General features: G+C 33.4%; 5 protein-coding genes, 1 long non-coding RNA gene, 1 other non-coding gene and 2 pseudogenes across 7 annotated transcripts; 1 reads left to right on the top strand and 8 right to left on the bottom strand.

Moving 5' to 3' along the window:
• Positions 1–204: 204 nt before the first annotated feature.
• Positions 205–352, bottom strand: LOC125820511 (U1 spliceosomal RNA; annotated as a pseudogene).
• Positions 353–797: 445 nt separating this feature from the next.
• LOC125819877 (gallate 1-beta-glucosyltransferase 84A24-like) lies at positions 798–1835 on the bottom strand (the record flags this gene model as incomplete). The annotated part of the gene is made up of 1 exon (XM_049499279.1): positions 798–1835. A coding segment is annotated over one exon (1038 nt), but the record flags the coding sequence as incomplete, so codon positions are not given.
• A 505-nt stretch (positions 1836–2340) lies between these two features.
• LOC125820032 (gallate 1-beta-glucosyltransferase 84A24-like) lies at positions 2341–3952 on the bottom strand (annotated as a pseudogene).
• Positions 3953–4664: 712 nt separating this feature from the next.
• LOC125819876 (TMV resistance protein N-like) lies at positions 4665–5192 on the bottom strand. The gene has a single exon (XM_049499277.1). The coding sequence runs from the start codon at positions 5190–5192 to the stop codon at positions 4665–4667; it is 528 nt and encodes a 175-aa protein (XP_049355234.1).
• A 4637-nt stretch (positions 5193–9829) lies between these two features.
• On the bottom strand, positions 9830–11745 carry LOC125820047 (protein PHLOEM PROTEIN 2-LIKE A5-like). The gene is made up of 4 exons (XM_049499465.1): positions 11267–11745; positions 10999–11137; positions 10312–10424; positions 9830–10232 (listed from the first exon to the last, which is right to left on the bottom strand). The coding sequence occupies exons 1-4, from the start codon at positions 11743–11745 to the stop codon at positions 9830–9832; spliced, it is 1134 nt and encodes a 377-aa protein (XP_049355422.1).
• Positions 11746–14829: 3084 nt separating this feature from the next.
• On the bottom strand, positions 14830–14941 carry LOC125820503 (U5 spliceosomal RNA). Its single transcript, XR_007442519.1, has one exon. It is a non-coding gene; the product is annotated as a U5 spliceosomal RNA (small nuclear RNA).
• A 511-nt stretch (positions 14942–15452) lies between these two features.
• LOC125820394 (F-box protein PP2-B10-like) lies at positions 15453–16557 on the bottom strand. Its single transcript, XM_049499821.1, has 3 exons — positions 16471–16557; positions 15967–16085; positions 15453–15870 (listed from the first exon to the last, which is right to left on the bottom strand). The coding sequence occupies exons 1-3, from the start codon at positions 16555–16557 to the stop codon at positions 15468–15470; spliced, it is 609 nt and encodes a 202-aa protein (XP_049355778.1). The 3' UTR covers positions 15453–15467.
• Positions 16558–17466: 909 nt separating this feature from the next.
• On the bottom strand, positions 17467–17949 carry LOC125820058 (TMV resistance protein N-like). The gene has a single exon (XM_049499475.1). It carries the CDS (start codon positions 17947–17949, stop codon positions 17467–17469), a length of 483 nt encoding a protein of 160 aa, XP_049355432.1.
• A 1370-nt stretch (positions 17950–19319) lies between these two features.
• Positions 19320–20455, top strand: LOC125820063 (uncharacterized). Its single transcript, XR_007442506.1, has 3 exons — positions 19320–19384; positions 20038–20113; positions 20207–20455. It is a non-coding gene; the product is annotated as an uncharacterized LOC125820063 (long non-coding RNA).
• The last annotated feature ends 24 nt before the right edge of the window (positions 20456–20479 follow it).

The following is a 20479-nucleotide window of genomic DNA, read 5'->3' as shown; positions in this document are numbered from 1 at the left end:
GGTATAATATTTAATATAATACATACACGTGTCTTTTAACTTGATCTTAATTGATATTTATATCCTTTAATTTTGCAAGTGCACAAATAGATACTTAAACTTGTATAAAGTTGAAAAAGTAGACACATACATCCACGTGACATGATGTGTAGGATGCCACATACGACGTAAATTATCACGTAAAACGCGTATGTCTACTTGTTTAATTTTATAGAACTCGACCACAAATTATGACATAGACTCGACCACTTGGGCCAACCTTAGTTGGACGCTCCTTCAAAGTGCAATGAAGGTCACTAGCCTAGGTCGTTGAGCTTTTTTGATCGTCCATTGACCTCATCTAGATAAGTATGTTTCCTTGAAAATCCTGTGTCAGCTGATGAGGAACATCTCATGCTTAAGAGCCACTAGATGTTGTTTATTTCTAATTTAAAGAGATGCTTATCCATATAATTTTATATACAAACATATGACCGGAATTCAATGCATTCTTTTCGATCTTGTACTCTATGTAGGCTTGCATAGATCACACTAGACAAGTGGTACACTGAACATCAACACAATCTAGATGAACAGAAGGAAAATAAAGTACATCCTTAATGACCTTTCTATTCCTGACGTGAACGACCCCTTTCATGAAACTAATTATTCATAGCCACTTTCCATTTGTTTGAGTTCGCATACTATATAAACAAATAGTAGAAACGTGCGATAGAAAGCAGAAAAACAACAACATACTCAATCATATAGTCCCATAGATTGAATTATACACTTGAAATGAATGTAGTTAAACAAGACTAGACATTTTCTTCTTGTTTCTTGGCATGGATTTTTTTCAGTTCATCCACAAATGCTTGCATATTTTTGTCTGACGAACCGCGTCCTTCAACTGCCTCCTCAGCTTTCTTCTTCCACTTACGCGCATTTTCTTTCATCTCCGTGGCCTTTGGATCATCACTAGTGGCTTCACGCAAGCAATTCTCGATCTCTTCCCTTGTAATTATCGTACTCCCATTCTCACCTCTCCTTAATCTAGTCCCCATTTTGAACACATCAACCAAATACTTTGTGTTCGTGACTTGATCACCCCATTGAGGGAAAGCCACGATGGGGACACCACTTGAAATTGCCTCCATCGATGAATTCCATCCACAATGTGTCAGAAAAAACGTGGTAGAAGGATGAGACAAGACTTGTTCTTGTGGACACCATTTCACTATTTTCCCCCTGCCACGGACTTTCGAAAGAAAGCCATCAGGTAACACAACAGGCTGAAAAACAGAATATTCAGAGGGTGGCTTCATGACCCACATGAAAGATATCCCTGAATTTAATAACCCGAACGCGATCTCATCTACCTGTTCTTGATCAGGAACTGCAATACTACCAAATGAAATGTAAACAACTGAAGAATGAGGTTTTGAGTCGAGCCACTCAATACAATCCTCCTCGATTTTCATGCAATCACCACGAATGTGAACGTTCGTGGGACTAGAAATTTCATGGTCATTGAATAACAAGGGACCAATAGTTCTAATGGGGTAAATTTTCGACATATGACTTACCACCTCCTCTTCAAGTTCTTGGAATGAGTCCACCAGTATGCAAAAAGGTTTGGACAAGTTGTGGAGTTGATCCAAAATAACGCGTTTCAACGCTTGGAAAGGACTCGACAGGAGTAGGAACGTAGGCAGTTCATCGTATCTCAAAACAGGCATGTTAGGTAGGACAATGTCCTTTTCAGGTTCGGATTCACTTGGAAAGGGTACAGAGTTGAAATGATAATGGTAATATATCGAAAAGCAAGCACAAGATTGAACCCAAAGCAACACGTTAGGTTGGATATGCCAAAGGGAAAAAAAGATTTAAGGACAAAACAATTTAGGCAAATGAAGATTAATTTTAATAATAACTTGCAATAGTTTAACTTGGATATTTTAGGGAAACAAGATCCATGAATTTTGGATTGTCCCTTAATATTGTTTTAGTAAGTCAACTTAGCTCAATAAATTTCTCAATCAAAAAAGAAAAAAAGTTGTTGCGGAAGAAGAGAGGAGTTGCTTATACAATGGTATATATTTGGTTTCTTTTCTCTTTTCTTCTTTCACCCCCTCTATTTATTTCAACATGTATATAATAAGTTAAATTTAGACTTGGAATTGACAAGGACAATCTCTTAATTAAGTCATACCAAACTTAGTTTTGTTTACATTTCGGATGTGTGATTCATGAAGGGCGTCTAAAACACATCTCGCGTTGTATTACTTTTATCGTTGAAGAAATCCACGGGGCAACATTCTAACCATAGATTAACACACTTTGAGGATCGAACATAAATGTAAATAACAAATAAATTCAATATTTATGTAATAGGTTGAAGTTAAACTTGGAATGAACAATCTTTCAAGTGTGCATCTTGAACTTTAGAAATGGTAAAAACACAAACTAACACCAACTCCACACGCGCACACACACACACACTATCGATCACTAGGCGTTTTCTTCTTGTTTCTTGGCATGGATATTTTTCAACTCATCCACAAATGCTTGGATATTGATAGCAGAGGAGCCGCGCTCTGCCACTGCTTCCTCTGCTTGTTTCTTCCACTTGTGCGCATTTTCTTTCATCTCTGCTACCTTCGAACCATCACTAGTGGCTTCACGCAAGCATTTCTCGATCTCCTCCCTTGTAAATATCTTACACCCATTCTCACCCCTGCTTAATCTGATCCCCATTTTGAATACATCAACCAAATACTTCGCGTTTGTGGCTTGATCACCCCATTGAGGGTAAGCCATGATGGGGACGCCACTTGAAATTGCCTCCATCGACGAATTCCATCCACAATGTGTGAGAAAAAAGGCGACAGAAGGGTGAGACAAGACTTGTTCTTGTGGACACCATGTCACTATTTTCCCCCTTCCCACCGACTTTCGAAAGAAAACCATCAGGTAACACAACAGGCTGAAAAACAGAATAGGCAGGGGGTGGCTTCATGACCCATAAGAAAGATATCCCCGAATTTAATAGTCCAAACGCGATCTCATCTGCTTGTTCTTGATCAGGAACTGCAACACTACCAAATGAAATGTAAACAACTGAAGATGTTGGCCTCGAGTCAAGCCACTCGATGCAATCCTCCTCGATTTTTGTGCAATCACCACGAATGGTGCTAACGATTTTAGGGTCATTGAATAACAAGGGACCAATAGTTCTAATGGGGCAAATTTTCGACATATGCCTTACCACCTCCTCTTCAAGTTCTTGGAATGAGTCCACCAAAATGCAAAAAGGTTTGGACAAAATGTTGAATTGATCCAACATAATCCGTTTCAACACTGATTCGAATCCACTTGAATGGAGTAGGAACGTAGGCAGATCATCATATTTCAAAACAGGCATGTTAGGTAGGACGACATCCTTTTCAGGTTCGAGTTCACTTGGAAAAGGCACTAGATTGAAATTATAATGGTAATATATCGAAAAGCAAGCACAAGATTGAACCCAAAGCAACGCGTTAGGTATTCCAAGACTCTCAGCAATTTCACATACCCATGGAAAAAATGGATTGTTGACTATACAAGAAACAGGACGACCTTCGTCATCCTGTTTCTTCAGGATTTTAGTCAAGTTCCTTCGTCCGGCTTGCTCAAGCATTTTCATCCTCAAGTCAAAATCCTCGATAATGGGTTGATTCGAGGGTCCATCCTCGAAGAATTCAAACCTGATCATACCATCTCCGTAAGGAGTTGGTTGATCGATGATCAAGTTCACATCGACAGCTCTCATCTCTTTGCCAACATGTTCGGGTGCAGAGAAAGTGACCAACATGCCCTTGCTAGCAAGGCGTTTCGCTAGTCTGAGAAAAGGGTTAACATTGCCTTGACCTGGAAATGAGACAAGAAAGACATGGACAAGACTACTTTTTGTGTTTTGTGATGGAGAAGCCATTGCTAGTCAATAGACAATATGAAAAAGATCAATCCTCTCTTTATAGTTGCAAACTTGCAATAGTTTTAACAATAGTACCTACTTCATTCTGTTTCATTTTATATGACGGTGTTTCAATAGATAATGGAATTTTAATGAAGCGAAATAAAATCATTAATTGGTATATGGATTTAGATTAGTCTCGGGAAATCTTAGTAGTTCAGTTGATTGTTTATTTGATCTTTCACCTTATTGATGATTGTTCAAATCCTCATCTTGTAATCATCTCCCCCGGATAGTCTCAAGAAATCTTAGTAGTTCAGTTAATTGACTATCTGATATTTCACCTTGTTGATGATGGTTCGATTCCTCACCTTGTAATCAGCTCCCCCGAGTAGTCTCAAGAATCAAGATCCATGAATTTGGGATTATGCCTTAATATATATTTTTTTAGAAAGTCAACATAGCTCAATAATTTTCTGAATCAAAGGAAATTAAATTGCACAAGTAAATGTTTCACCAACCCCGCACCAATTATTTGTTTACCCAATTATATAATGTACACATGCAATGATGCAAACATATACTAATTAAAAATAACAATTTGAAAAAAATCACATCATATTATTACACACTTAGGTTATGAAATAAAAATATACAATAGTGCAAATTTCTGAAAATAATGTGATTTGTTGGTCCATAACTCTTGAAAGATTAAGGATGAATATTTATTCTATTTAAGGACAAATTCTTCCACAAAGTACTCAAATGCTTTATTTTTTAATTTAACGATTCCAAAGGAATTATGATTTGCAAATGATGTGATATATGCATCCCTCCATCTTTGAATCCTCTCGATATCGTCTTTGTATTTTTCCTCATGTTGGGAAAAAGACTCAGCAAAAGTTTGAGTTTGATGACGCACATCTGATGGATCCACATTATAGAAAATAGGAATTACGATTTGATCCAATTCCTTTCGACACTTTATGATGTGTGCAAGCTCGTCTAAACACCATTTTGACGATGCATAGCTTTTAGAAAATATCGCTATAGCAAATTTAGACTCTTCTATGGCTTTTGGTAGTTCATCAGAAATTGATTTTCCAATTTTTAGACGTTCATCGTCTTTGAAAACATTAATTCCTCCTTGTATTAAAGCGTTATGGAGATGACTCACAAATGTTCTACGTATATCTACACCACTAAAACTCAGAAAAGCATCGTACTTTTGAATTTTGGAAGAAGAAGTGTTTGACATTGTTGAAGAGTATTAGTTACAATTGCTAAAAACTAATAGGGAAATTCTCAACTTAATGAAGAACAACACTTTCACCTAATTTTTTCACTATTTATTCATAGTCTTTATGGTCTTATCATGTTTCTATAATTCTATTTCAAAGTCATGAAAATGTAACCTACTTTTTCATTAGTGAGGTCGTACAAAATACAGGTAAGAAGACTTTTGACTTAGCCCTTGGCCAAAAAAGCCAAGAAAAGTCTTGAGGTGTCGGTGGAGTGTATTAGCAAAAATAATGCATGCATTTTTTATTTTTTTTTCCGCAAATTTACCACTAGATAGTGTCTAGTGGCCTTTTATTAAACATAAAAAATATCAATAGGGATAAGTGCAAGCAAGGGGGGCTAGGCCTTACCTTACTAATCCTAATGAAGTGTCTACTACCTAACAAGCATGAAGAAAATAAGAGCTAGAGAGAACTAAGTATTTTCTGATCACCACAGAGTTTGTAATACACTCCATGATGATATTACAAATGAGGATGCTTAAATAATGTAAAAATATGCCAATCAAGAAGAAAGTTGAGTTATCAGCCTCAAACTTTCTATTGCAAACGCATGAATTAAAAAAGATTGATTGCCCATCAAAAGTAACTTGAAGTATTTTTCTCTTGTCTTCTTCTTCAAACTTATCCAACAACACTTGATAATTCATACTTTCTTTATGGATTTATTGGACCTTGTTGAACCTATTGATACTGTCAAATGGTTCTGTTTTGCCTGTCGCATCGGTAGGTGCCTTGGAACAAACTCCTCAGTCATTTTACCGTCCCAACTATGTTGCCTTCCATGTGTCTTCTTTTTGCTTTTGTTGCTTCTACTTCTTTGTTGCCTAGGTGATATATCTCCTTCCCTAGCCACTCTATCAAAGCACATGTCCAGCATATCTTCCTCATCTTCATCAAGAGAATCCTCGCCAAAATCAAGCATATTGTCTTCCTCATTTTCATCAAGAAAATCCTCGCCCAAATCAATTGTATTTGACACTAAGACCCTTGACTCATTTTTCTTTGCAATCACACATTTAGGCACAAATACGGGAGCTTCTGGACTTAATTTGCTATTCAAAGTAGGTGGTGAGACCTGCTTTTCTTTGATCAAATCGTTGTCATTCTCTGTTAACTTTACTTGTTGTCCAGTAATCTTCGATAAAGCATCAAAGCTATTCGAACATAATAGGTCTCTTGAGGCATTACTAATATCTTGCCTCTTCTCACTGTCATAAAAATTTCCAGTCGCACCCTTTTCACTACATGGAGAATTATTTTGACTAGTCGGGGAAAGGCTCCGATTACTAGTTGAATTTTTGTGTGCAACCAGTGTCCAATTTTTAGTTGCATTCTTGGTTTCAACTTGCAAAACATGCTGCCCAGAATTTTCAGCATCTTCAACATCAGATGTATCCATTAGTTTGTGTCCTGAATCCATTATTTTTTTGCCTGAACCAACTTGCGGCACATCGACCCCAACTCTTGGCGTTCCCCTTTTGTTTTCGGTCGTTGTTTGAACACCAATATTACTTGTAACAACATCCATTGAGTGTGCACGATTTTGCTCAGAAGGGACATCAACCAACTGCCGATCTAACAAAGTAGCTTTACTTTGATTGATATCTACAACCTTTCTTTTTTCATTTAGTATTTCTCTCGCATCACCTTGATACTTTTCACTATCAATAGTACCTTTTGTAGCAACTTCAATGGTATCATCAATTTGTTTGTTATTTTGATTTCTTTTTGAGATCAAACGACAACTATCTTCATCATGACCTTGGTGCTTACAATAATTGCAATACAAAGGTAGATTATCATATACAATCTCCTGAAAAACCTCGATCAACTTACCAGATTTTCCATCCACAAACTGCAACCTTATACGATTTGGAAGCTTTTCCATTAGATCAAGTATAACCTTGACCCTAGCTGTGCTAGGTCTTGACTTGATTTGAGTAGCTTTATCTATAGCTATTGGTTTCCCAATTGCCGATACTATAGACAACAAAGACTTCTTTGCAAACAAATCTGGAGATAAATTTGGTAAAGAAATCCAAATCACAGCTAATGTCGTTTCCTCCTTAGGATTATATCCAATGGACCATGGAAAAACCCTATATTGGTGCTCCTCTCCATTGTAGAGAAGATAATTAACTGAGCGAGATAATGCTAGTACATAATCTTCATATTGATCAAATCTCAACAAAATTTGTCTTGGAGCAAGTAAGCCAATTAAACAATTGCCCTTGGTACCAAGATGTTTCGGTAAAATTGACCTTAATACCTTCAAATTTCGCGCACCATGGGATAATTTAAACACCACTGCTTGATGCAATCCCTCTTCAATCATAAAGTCTTGCCTTTCCTCCATTGAAAACGTGATAGTAGGTTCTCCATGAATTATTTCGATTGGTTTTGCGATTGTTTTTTATTTAATTAGGGCAGATTGTTTAGGATTTATAGTATTGGAATTGAAAAGAGTGGCGTATGTGGTGGTTTGGGGTGGTGGGGCGGGCTGGACAGCCTCGAAAGGAGGCCGTCCAGTGGTCGTAGCAGCCATGAGAGCTGCGCAGCTGCTGGCTTAAAACCCTAGGTCAGCCGTCCCATACAAAGATGCCAACTTTGACTTTTTGCAAAATTCATAACTCTGTGTATTAGTAGTATCTTGTTTGCATGCATTAGCTATACACTTTATTGTGTATGGAAGAGTGTATTACTAATATCATTGATTTCTAGGTATTAGTAACACAAAGAGATTCAATACATGTATTAGTATGGTTAAAAACTCAATTACCCCTCAAAACCTTTTTTTACATGTTTTCCATCTTAATTGTGGAGGATATTTTTATAAATGATTTTTTTTATGCAATTCATGTTATTTTTTGTACACCAAACCAAACAATGCATAAAAAATAATTTATGTATAGTTAATACAAGCATAACTAATACACTCTATTTAACAATATTTTTATACACCCAATCAAACGACCTCTAAGTGTACGTAGTCGTATATTAGATCTCGCACAATTAAGTAATACCATATGTTTGATACTCCCTCCGTTCCTTTTTCGTTGTAATATTACGTTTTTCGAAAGTTAATTTGACTAATTTTTAAAGTTAAATTAGATTATATTAAATCGATAATTAAAATTAAAATTTTAGATATTCAAAAACTATACGAAAATTACTATAAATTGCAATTTTTTGCATATCAATATGATAAAAAATACATCGTAAAATGTTAGTCAAAGTTTTTATCGTTTGAATCTAAAAAAGAAAACCATGACAACTTAAAAGGAATGGAGTTTTTCTCTAAAATAGTCTGCTGGGATGAAAAATTGGTGTGCAATACACTAAACGATGATTTTTCTTGGACTAATAATTAAACCATCGTCTATTGCGACGTATAGATACAATATCATCGATTTCAAATATAGTAAATGATAAAGTTTCTGATGAAAATTTTGCCTAAGCATATATCAGGCTCAATCAGAGACAAATAACATGTCGTCTCGATAAAGGTGCCACGATACAAAATTACAAAGGTCCCCTATTTTAGTTATTACGTTAGAAACTAAACTAAATATATAGTACTATTGAATAACAAAATATTATGGTAATCTGATAAGATTATTAATTAATTACTCTAAGTTGTTTTGACATTGAAAGATTAATGTTTGATATTTTCCACCAAATTTGAGGATGGAATTTCTCTAGTACTACTAAATTTGTAGGCCTAGTAATGGATATCTTCAATATGGACCAATTAATTGGAGTTGTGTATCCAATGTCAATGTAAAAGTTTGAAGATGACCATATTAATATTTTATTAGGACCACTCTTTTGAGTAAACTTAAAATTATGTATACTTATACCGTTAAAACTATTGTTCTACGAGTATCTTTACCTCTAAAACTCAAAAAATTAAGCATCGTAAAAACTATTGATAGTTTTTATGGGAACTTCTTATCATCTTCCTATTTCAACTCATAAAATATGATATTACTTGTGCGAGATCTAATACATGCACAATGACACTAGGCGGGCACCCTCCCATGTATAATGGAGGTTAATTGCCAGCCTACGGCATCAGATAAAATTTCTCTTACTTATTTATATAATCTCTTTAAATTAAATATTTTCTCTACTTATGTATTGAAGTATTTGTAGTTTCAAGAACATTACTCTTTAGATAAAATATGAAAAAAAATAATTAATTTTATCTTGAATTCCTAAAATGACAAAAAACTTGAGATAGTTATTTTTAAAAGTTCATGAGATATAATTTGATATGAAAATTAAAGATCGTAGTATTTAAGCTTTGATTTGTTTTAAGTTACTTGGGAAGAAATAGATACTCATAATGTTGTTATACTCTCTTCTAAAACAAAAATGTAGCGTCACTTTTTGTACTGTAAAAAAATCCAGTGCGTCATTTTAACTAAGGATCGAACAGAAACACAAATAACCAAAGTACATGAATTTTGTTTAACAACTAGCTAGATGTCGATTCAAATACACATTGTCTAATCAAATTCAATTTTCTCTATCAGTATATTCCTCTAGTAGGGTCAAGGGCATAGTAAGAGGAGGATTATTCTCTTCTTCATTCGGGATGAAACTCCACTCCTTGAACAATGAGGCCACTTTTTTCATCGAGTTTCTTAGTTTCCATTAATCGCGCATCAACATATCCGTCTTCTCCTGCATCATTGAAAAAGTCTCCCATTTTTAATTCCATCGATCCATCACCTCTTTTGAAGGGTAGCGTTTCTCTAGGTCCTCGTCCTGCAAAATGCACAACACTAGCTCGTTTCTCCGCATCTTTTTCACTCACAGAATCAACAAATCTAACAACTGCATTAACAGTTTCAAGGCCATGGAATTGATTTTCCGATTTGAACACTAGATAAGCAACATATTTGGTTCTTTTTGACAGTCTTCGAGAATCAATTTTGCCTTGAATTTCAAGCCAAGAGACCTTTTTGAGTTTAGCCACTTCCGCGAATCTACAAAAAAAATTTTTAACCTTGCTCAATAATTATTACTGATTTCTTTCAAATTTTATACTAAAATATGGAAAGGGACTGCAAATATATAAAACTTGATTTCCAATACTTTGGTTCATGACTCCATTCAATATCAAATCCCCTTGCTGCTATCATAAAACATTTCTTCCTCTTCTTATCTAACGAAAAACTCTAATTGACAAGACAAATCACAAACATAGGACATCATAAATTAGAAAACAAATCGAAAAAGGTCCTATAGAGACCACTCAACAACCCTTATGAATGGGGCAGGCTAGTCATTCGCCCTTTCTTATCTGGTCGGATTGAATCGGACATGGACTGACCCTGCCCACTTGTCATGACTTCCACAGTTCCACTCATACACGTAACACGGTACACATAGACATTAGTCCTTTTCATTGACAATTAGTTATTTATTAATCTAAATTCTAGTATTTATGAAAATAACGCAATAAAAGAATAAAACTATAATTGAATATGTAATTTTAGTTATGGACATATGTCAAGTGTGAATTAATCATTTATAAAAAAAAACATGTATACATAATATTTGGTATTTTAAAGACTATTGATCATTATATAATTACTTACTAAATAGGATTTTGTATTGATAATTGAAACAATATTTTCAAGGGTCAACTAACACAATTTTGAAACTAGCAACTAGGTACTTAATGGACGTGATAAGATAGATATCTATCAAATTTCAGTAAGAGGATTCAAATTATAAAAAAAACAATACCATTTTGCCTCCATCGATAAGAATTGGAGAGTTATTGTCCATGCCCCGTATGAAGGCACGGACATCATCGTCATCAGATTCAATATGTAATACTGACATTAGTCTTTCAACAACCTTTTTTATGCAATCTGCATCATCCCTAAATGTAACAATGAAAAGAACAACTATTTAGATCGAACTTTAGAAATCAAATTAAATATTCTCTTTGACTCAATTTATATGGCACATTTGATTTGACAGTTAATTAGACAAAGAGAAGTAAACTTACTTGTAATTTTGCAAATGATACCCTGATATTTTCCCAGACTCCGCAAATGCATCCCTCCATCTTTGAATCTTCTCGATATCGTCTTTGTATTTTTCCTCATGTTGGGAAAAAGACTCAGCAAAAGTTTGAGTTTGATGATGCACATCTGATGGATTCACATTATAGAAAATAGGAATTATGATTTGATCCAATTCCTTTCGACACTTCATGATGTGTGCAAGCTCGTCTAAACACCATTTTGATGATGCATAGCTTTTAGAAAATATCACTATAGCAAATTTAGACTCTTCTATGGCTTTTGGTAGTTCGTCAGAAATTGATTTTCCGATTTCTAGACGTTCATCGTCTTTGAAAACATCAATTCTTCCTTGTATTAAAGCGTTATAGAGATGGCTCACGAATGATCTGCGTGTATCTTCACCTCTAAAACTTAAAAAAGCATCGTACTTGCGGATTTCATAAGAAGAAGTGTGTGACATTGTTGAATTCTCAACTTAATGAAGAACAAGACTTCATCTTTTTTCACTATTAGCTATTCATAGTCTTTATGAGAACTTCTTATCATGTTCCTAATTGAAGTCGTAAAAACTGTACCCTTCTTTTTTTTAATTAATGAGAGAAATGAAAGAGTACGTACTAAATACAGGTAAGAAGACTTTTGACTTAGCCGCCAAAAAGGTGAAGAAAACTCAAAGTGTCATTGTGCGTGTTTTAGATTTTAGGTCAATATGATATTTGATTTTCAATTAATAATCAATACATGATTTATGAAGATAACTAAACTTTGTATAAAATAATACATTAATTCTCTCCTAACTAATTCATATATTATTAATGTCCGTATAACTGTAGTCTCCTAATCAGTTACCAAACAACCCTGCTACGTAAAAGACTATTTCCTCGGGGTTATAATTGGCTTTGCAACATCAAGTCTTCGAAATTTCCAAGAACTTCAAGGATCGTTCGGTAAAAAGTACCTAGAGAAAATAATAATAATATATATATATATATATTAATTTGGTTATGTCACAATCAACTAAGTAATTACTTCTAAACAAACTCTATTTGGATTATTGACTTTAATAAGTATTTTTAATATTGTATTATATTATTTATGGATGTTTGACGAATTTAAAAAGAGAAATATAAGACTTATTTTTATAAAAAATCGATTTAACTTACCTTTAAAGAAAAACCAATTTTATATTAGAGTCGACACTTAATTTTTAAAGAAAAATCAAGAAAACTCATAATTTTCAAAAGACTTAAACATATAAAATCGTTTGAAAATACCAAAGGGGGTTCGGGGTTCACATTAACATTTCAGGAAGGTTTGAAAGCACTTGAATTGCCCGCTAACACGCAGTTATCCGACAATTTAAATTATTTGGCTAAAAAAAGAAAGTAGACATGCTATTAATTTCTTTAAAGAAATAAACAAACTTGAATTTGAAAGGAGCACATTTTTACTTAAATATGACCAAGTAAAGAAAAACTTGAAATTTTCAAATAAGGGGTTTCCGAAATAACTAATAATAAAATGACTAATTTTTGGGGAATTTGAATCAAGTTGAAACTTTAAGATTTGTCAACAAATAATCAAATAACAAAATGAGCAAATTAAAATAGGGAAAATTGTATAAATTAGCAAACTATTTTCAAATTAAATGCTATAAATATAGTTTGATTTAATTGTACCCCATAGCAAACTGTTGCTATTTCGGTGAATCTCGCTCGCCACTCTCGTTCTCGCTGGCAATCTCCCTCGCCTCTCTCGCTTTTATACAAACACAAATGTATATTATGCGTTTGTGTTTGTATAAAGCGAGAGAAAATTGTATATATACACATATTTTCGTTCCCCTCTCCCAGAGCTCGCTTGCCACTCTCACTTTATGCAAACACAAATGTATACATTGCGTTTGTGTTTGTATAAAGCGAGAGAAAATTGTATATACAAATACAAATGCTTATATTTTCGTCTATACACTTATGATTATATAAATACGATATTCCCCTGCCTAGTTTTCTTTTGTTTTTCTCTCTTTCTCGCTTTATACAAACACAGATTATACAATTGATCTTTTGTATATGTATACCGAAACAAAAACAGATTATACAACTGATGTATAGCGAAATATACATATTTATGTTTGCTATGGAGCGCAATTATGCAAACTATAGCTATAACATACAAATATGATTTTTGTGTTTGCTATATGTGAAAGTTGCTCATTAAAATATAAAGAGGAAGAAGTATTGGGCCCAAGTCTGATTTTCTATCCGTCTGGGCAAGTACTTGAGCCTAATTCTGATTTCTTTGGGCTTTCGGTCCAACACTTTGTACCTATCCTAAATACTAATAAACTAATGAAAAACTTTCACATATAACAAACATAAAAATTATATTTATATGTTATAGCTTAGTTTGCATAATTGCGTCCATAGCAGTTTTTATGTTTGCTATGGAGCTTTTGATTTGTATAATTCACTACAAACATTCAATTTTATACAAATTGTTCAGTTTTGTATAAATTCATTTATACATTGTAATTTGTATAATAAAATTTTTATTTTTATAATGATAAGTGTATAAGACGAAAATATATGTATTTGTATTTGTATATACACTTTTCTCTCGCTTTATACAAACACAAACACATTTTATATCGAAATGTATAAAATGGCTAATTGTATACCGAAAATGGCTAGTTGTATATCGAATTAGATGGCAAAAAAAGGGGATGATTGCTGCGAATTACAATTAAAATAAACTATGGCTATAACATTTAATTTGAATTAATAGTTTGCTATTTTATACAACTTTTCCTAAAATAATTGCCAAAGTAGATGGGTTTTTGGCCTAATTACGACAAAATACTTTGCTGGAATTTTAGGTGGGCTTCTGACCCTATTTTTGTTGTATATGGGGCTGTATCACATTGTATATCAGTATATATACTGTGTATAATCTGTTGTATATCATGTATACAGCCTACTTTTTTGCTCCGAAGACCTGTATTTTGCTTCCGTTGCCTTGTAAATCGGTTTTCGGTTCTTGGAATGATGAAGTTGACTCGATAATGAATTTCAACTTAACGAAAAGCAGGGATGGAGTCCAAAATGGACTCGAATAAATGTCACATGCGGCAAAACAAACGGAAATAAAGAAAGTATGAGTAAGAGTTTTATGACTATCAAAGTTATTAATAAACAATCTGCGGTCAATATTAATAAATGACAATATCTATGCATTAATTCATAATTTCTTGACATATGTGACAGTAGACCATAGAGGTAGATATGCTTAGATATGATGAATTAACATTAATTAATTAACAAGCTTCTTCATCTTAACAAAATAAAATAATTAACTTAATTATAAATTAATTAACTCAAAACATACACCATAACTTAAACTAAACTAATTAACCAAATATTTAACAAAATCTTTTTGAGACGATTTTTGAATATTCATAAAATACACTAATTATATACATATCTTAAATCCGTTTTTTGTTGTATAATATTACACCAAAAAAATTGAAACTAGAATTGTTGGGGGCACTCAATGAAGAGAACCCCTCCAAAAATTGGCGTATGTCATTGATTGCAGGAAGATCACAATATTCTTTAGTAAAAGGCAAAAGAATAGTTGCACAATAGAAAATAAAATTTTAAAAGGGTATGACGGTGCACTAAGCTCTCGTTATGCGAGGGGTCTAGGGAAGGGCTGATCATAATAATGTACTATATGCAATTTTATCTTGCATTTCTGTGAGAGGATGTTTCTGCATCTCAAACCTCTTACCTCCTAATCATATGACAATAGATTGGACAAGTCTTTTGCCTTTCGGAATAGTGAGGGAGGAAAAGAGTTTATTGAAACTGAGTGCAGAAATTGATACTATAGACAATTGGTGTATGCATCAACTCACTTTGTTATTGTACATGATTTTTTTTTTAAACAACTAAATGTCGATGCAAGTAAGCTCGATCTTTGAACAAAATTAAATTTTATAGAATCCATATTAAAATATTTTAAAAAATCAACTTTACTACCAACGGCACATTGTTTAATCAAATTCAATTCTCTCGATTAATACATTCATCTAGAAGGGCCATATATAAAAGTATTTGAATCAATCCAAATAAGACCAAAACAAAAAGACATAGTAAGATAGGAGGATTCTTCTCTTCTTCATTCGGGACGAAACTCCACTCCTTGAACAATGAGGCCACCTTTTGCTTCGAGACGTTGAGTCTCCATTAATCGCGCATCAACATCTCCGTCTTCTCCTGCATCATTGAAAAAGTCGCCCATTTTTAATTCCATCCATCCATCACCTCTTCTAAAGGGTAGTGTCTCTCTAGATCCTCGTCCTGCAAAATGTACAACACTAGCTCGTTGTTCCGCTTCTTTTACACTCATAGAATCAACAAATCTAACAACTGCATTAACGGTTTCAAGGCCATGGAATTTATCTTCCAATTTGAACACTAGATAAGCAACATATTTGGTTCTTTTTGATAGTCTTCGAGTTTCAATTTTGCCTCGAATATCAAGCCAACAAACCCACTTGAGTTTAGCCACTTCCCCGAATCTACAAAAAAATTCACTTTTATCAATAATTATGACTAATTCCTTTCAAATTTTATACTAGTACATAGAAAGATAAGATACCACAAATATATAAAACCTGGAGTCAGAGTGAGGTAACCATTCCCAATAGTCTGGTGTATTACTCCATTCAATATCAAGTCCTCTTGCTGCTATCATGAAACATTTCTTTCCCGTCTTCTTATCTCGTGAAAAACTCTATTTGACATATCAAATCACAAACATAAGACATTATAAATTATAAAACAATTTGAAAAAGGTCTTATAGACCACTTAATATCCCTTATGAATGGGCCAGGCTAGTAACGGGTCTGGCATATTCTTATGGTGTATGATTGGGCTCAGCACATGCCAATCCAACTCACTTGACATGACTAGCTACAACTGGCCGCGTATTATACCATATATAAAACACATCAATAGCCATGAGGGTCATTTTCATTGTACAATTAGTCAGACTTATTTGTATTCGTGCCAATAATTAACTACATGTTTGGTGGCCTGGTTCTAGGCTCAGGCCACCTAACAACCCTTATGAATGGGGAAGGCTAGTCATGAATTCAAATTATAAAAGAAACAATACCATTTTCCCTTCATCAATAAGAATTGGAGATTCAGCGTCCATGCCCCGATCGCCATCGTCATCAGATTTAATATGTAATAATGACATTAGTTCGTCAACAACCTTTTTGATGCAATCTGCCTCATCCCTAAATGTTACAATAAAAAGAACAATTATTTAGATCGAAATTTAGAAATCGAACTTTTTTCTATCTCAATTTATGTGACATCATTTGATTTGGCATAAAATTTAAGAAAGAAAAGAACAAAATTTGAAATTTATGATCTAAAAAGAACCTTAAACACTTGTGTGGAGTTGTAAATGATCATTTGATTAAGGGTACAAAAGAAAATTTAAAGTTAAATTCCTTCTATTAATATAAAAGTGATATTTTTTTTGAATGGATTATGTCACATAAGGCATAAAGAGAATACAAGATTATAGAATTTATATTTAGGGTATACTCTCTTTATGATATTATATATACCTTATTTTATTAATTTTAATTATTTTTGCACAACAATAAAAACACTATGTTTCTTGAATCACCCAAGAAGGCAAAGCTCGAAAAATACTATTCCTTATATATATTCTAATTTAAGTTTGCATACGGATATACGATATGAAGTCATGATTTCAAATCAATATTTGAATATGAGATTTTGAGATTAGAATCTGAAATCATTCTCCAAAAACATGGATTTGGAATCTCAAAGCATGTTTTTTTTATATGGAGAATTTGGGATTCCAAATCACATGCCCAAACATTGATTTGAAATCAGGACTTCATATGGCATGTCTAAACCCTAGCTAAGTGTCTTACTTTCCTTTTTGATTTGTCCATAAGAGATTCTCTTTCTATATTTAGTGTGTTTTTCAATTCCAACAATCTACACGACAAGTTTAAAACCACAAAATTTCTCTTTATTTTTTTAAAAAATTCCGTGTCCAATCAAATTAAGAGATCTATATTGTGACGGAGGGGGAGTAAAAAGAAAAAGAAAAAGAAAAATAATCTTACTTGTAATTTTGCAAATGGTGCCCTACTATTTTCCCAGACTCAGCAAATGCATCCCGCCATCTTTGAATTTTCTCCATATCATCTTTATATTTTTCCTCATGTTGGGAAAAAGACTCAGCAAAAGTTTGAGTTTGATGACGCACATCTGATGGATCCACATTAAAGAAAATAGGAATTACGATTTGATCCAATTCCTTTCGACACTTTATAATGTGTGCAAGCTCGTCTAAACACCATTTTGACGATGCATAGCTTTCAGAAAATATCACTATAGCAAATTTAGACTCTTCTATGGCTTTTGGTAGTTCATCAGAAATTGATTTTCCAGTTTTTAGACGTTCATCGTCTTTGAAAACATTAATTCCTCCTTGTATTAAAGCGTTATAGAGATGACTCACAAATGTTCTACGTGTATCTTCACCTCTAAAACTCATAAAAGCATCGTACTTTTGAATTTTGGAAGAAGAAGTGTTTGACATTGTTGAAGAGTATTAGTTACAATTGCTAAAAACTAATAGGGAAATTCTCAACTTAATGAAGAACAGCAACTTCACCTAATTTTTTCACTATTTATTCATAGTCTTTATGGTCTTATCATGTTTCTATAATTCTATTTCAAAGTCATGAAAATGTAACCTACTTTTTCATTAGTGAGGTCGTACAAAATACAGGTAAGAAGACTTTTGACTTGGCCCTTGGCCAAAAAAGCCAAGAAAAGTCTTGAGGTGTCGGTGGAGTGTATTAGCAAAAATAATGCATGCATTAACTTTGTGTATTAATAGAATCTTGTTTGCACACATTAGTTATACACTTTATTGTGTATGAAAGAGTGTATTACTAATATCATTGATTTCTAGGTATTAGTAACACAAAGAGATTCAATACATGTATTAGTATGGTTAAAACCTCAATTACCCCTCAAAACCCTTTTTTACATCTTTTCCATCATAATTGTGGAGGATATTTTTATAAATGAATTTTTTTATGCAATTCATGTTATTTTTTATACACCAAACCAAACAATGCATAAAAAAATAATTTATGTATAGTTAATACAAGCATAACTAATACACTCTATTTAACATTATTTTTATACACCCTATCAAACGACCTCTAAGTGTCGTCGTGTATTAGATCTCTTACAATTAAGTAATACCATATGTTTGATACTCCCTCCGTTCCTTTTTAGTTATAACGTTGCGTTTTTCGAAAGTTAATTTGACTAATTTTCAAAATTCAATTAGATTATATTAATTCGATACTTTAAACTAAAAGTTTAGATATTCTAGAACTATACGAAAAGTACTATAAATTGCAATTTTTGGCTACATTGTAAAATGTTTGTCAAAGTTCTTATCGTTCAGTCAAAGTTCTTATCCTTTGAGTTTAAAAAAGAAAACCACGACAACTAACACTACAAAAAAACACCTAAATCGTGGGGGTTTCAAAGCGGAGGTTAGCTGAAACCCCCACAAATTACATTAAATAACGGGGGTTTGGTAGCTGACGCAAAATAAAAGTAAACATCGAGGATTTAAAACCCCCAGAAAAAAATTTAAGTAAATACCGGAGGTTTAAACACCTGCTATCTCCAAATACAATTTTTATTTTAAACTATAACATATATATTTTTAATTCATGAAATAAAAAACACTCACAGCTTTTGGAAATAGGTAATTTAATAAATAGCTATTTTTAATTTAATTACAAAATACAAAATAATCACAGCTTTTGAAACTTCACTCCTTCCAAATTACTCTCACTGTCACACTTCTCTCACCGCCACACTTCTCTACAACGACACTTCTCCGCCGTCTACAGCGGCACTTCTCCGCCGTCTACAGCTGCACGTCTCCTCACAACTCTGTAAACTTCAGCTACTCACTAGATTCAAAATGGGATAGGTGTTCTAAGGTAATGTTTTCCACTTCTCACCTCTTTGAATAATGAACCCACCTCACATTTTTGGATTTTCTCATCTGAATCTTCACAAATTGTACAAATTACTGGTTGTATTTACTAGATAAGTTTGTTTTTTTGGCTGTTTGTATAGATGCATGGAGGTAGAATTAGGTTAATTTTGTTGTATTCTTCATGGATGAAAAATTCGAAATATCAAATTTGAGCATGTATTTTGTGGTAGAATTATGTTTATTTTGTTATAATTTTGGTGATTCTACAGATTCTTCGAGACATTCTGTGTCTACAGATTTTTTGGGGACACTTTGTCTCAAATGGTGTCGCTAACAGGTGCCTTGTTTCTTCGTAAAATTTGGAGTTGTTGTCTCCGTCGATCCTTGTTTATGCTGGAGTAAGGTGTATATAGTTTCCCCTTTTGTTTGTTAATTAATTCTTCTTTAGTTGTTACATGTGCCCTCAATCTTCACTTATCTCTGTATACTTGTATGCATACATTATATAAACAAATGTATAATCTTATAGAAACAGACTTCCTCTGTACAAAAACATCCCATTTTGGACCAAAGTGTGTCCTCCATTGTTCCTGTATTGTTTATATAAACAAATGTATAATCTTATAGAAAATGTTCCTTTGTTTAATTTATCAGGTCCGATCCCTCTCCAATATTTGGAACTGGAATTAACGGGAGAGCTTCTAGATCTTCAGGGATAAAGAAAGTTGAGGTACTCTTTCATTTGCTTAGATCAATATATATTTTTCAGTGGTTAGGCCTCTAAGGAAATTGTTGAGGCCTCAAGTTCATCTGATGCTTATAGGTGATATTGTCTGCTAATCTTGTTTTTTCAATGGATAAATCTTGGATTCGAATGCCAAGGACCACAAAAGAATATTTGGTTGGCTTGAATCAGTTCCTAGAATTTGCATTTAAAAATGGAGCTATAGAAGATAGAATAAAATGCCCGTGTCCTCAATGTTGTTTTGGAAAATGGCAGACTAGAGCTGTAGTGTTTGATCATTTGATTTGCAAGCCGTTTCCTCAAAATTATGTCATTTGGGTTATGCATGGGGAAACAACTGTGTTGCAAAAT

The sequence above is a fragment of the Solanum verrucosum genome, unplaced genomic scaffold (assembly GCF_900185275.1).
Source record: "Solanum verrucosum unplaced genomic scaffold, falcon-dt-bn FXZP01000229.1, whole genome shotgun sequence".
Lineage (NCBI taxonomy): Eukaryota > Viridiplantae > Streptophyta > Magnoliopsida > Solanales > Solanaceae > Solanum > Solanum verrucosum.
This window is presented reverse-complemented; position numbering and strand designations above follow the sequence as displayed.

What these genes read in the sequence shown, in the direction of transcription:
- LOC125820047 (XM_049499465.1), bottom strand. Translation starts at nt 11,745, where the DNA reads ATGTCACACACTTCTTCTTATGAAATCCGCAAGTACGATGCTTTTTTA. An exon ending in TTATCGATGGAGGCAAAATG is followed by an intron (nt 10,425 to 10,998) that starts GTATTGTTTTTT and finishes CTTGTCAATTAG; the next exon opens with AGTTTTTCGTTAGATAAGAA. An exon ending in TCAAGTTTTATATATTTGCA is followed by an intron (nt 10,233 to 10,311) that starts GTCCCTTTCCAT and finishes TTTTTTTTGTAG; the next exon opens with ATTCGCGGAAGTGGCTAAAC.
- LOC125820394 (XM_049499821.1), bottom strand. Translation starts at nt 16,557, where the DNA reads ATGTCATTATTACATATTAAATCTGATGACGATGGCGATCGGGGCATG. An exon ending in TTATTGATGAAGGGAAAATG is followed by an intron (nt 16,086 to 16,470) that starts GTATTGTTTCTT and finishes TATGTCAAATAG; the next exon opens with AGTTTTTCACGAGATAAGAA. An exon ending in TTACCTCACTCTGACTCCAG is followed by an intron (nt 15,871 to 15,966) that starts GTTTTATATATT and finishes ATTTTTTTGTAG; the next exon opens with ATTCGGGGAAGTGGCTAAAC.
- LOC125820058 (XM_049499475.1), bottom strand. Translation starts at nt 17,949, where the DNA reads ATGTCAAACACTTCTTCTTCCAAAATTCAAAAGTACGATGCTTTTATG.
- LOC125819876 (XM_049499277.1), bottom strand. Translation starts at nt 5,192, where the DNA reads ATGTCAAACACTTCTTCTTCCAAAATTCAAAAGTACGATGCTTTTCTG.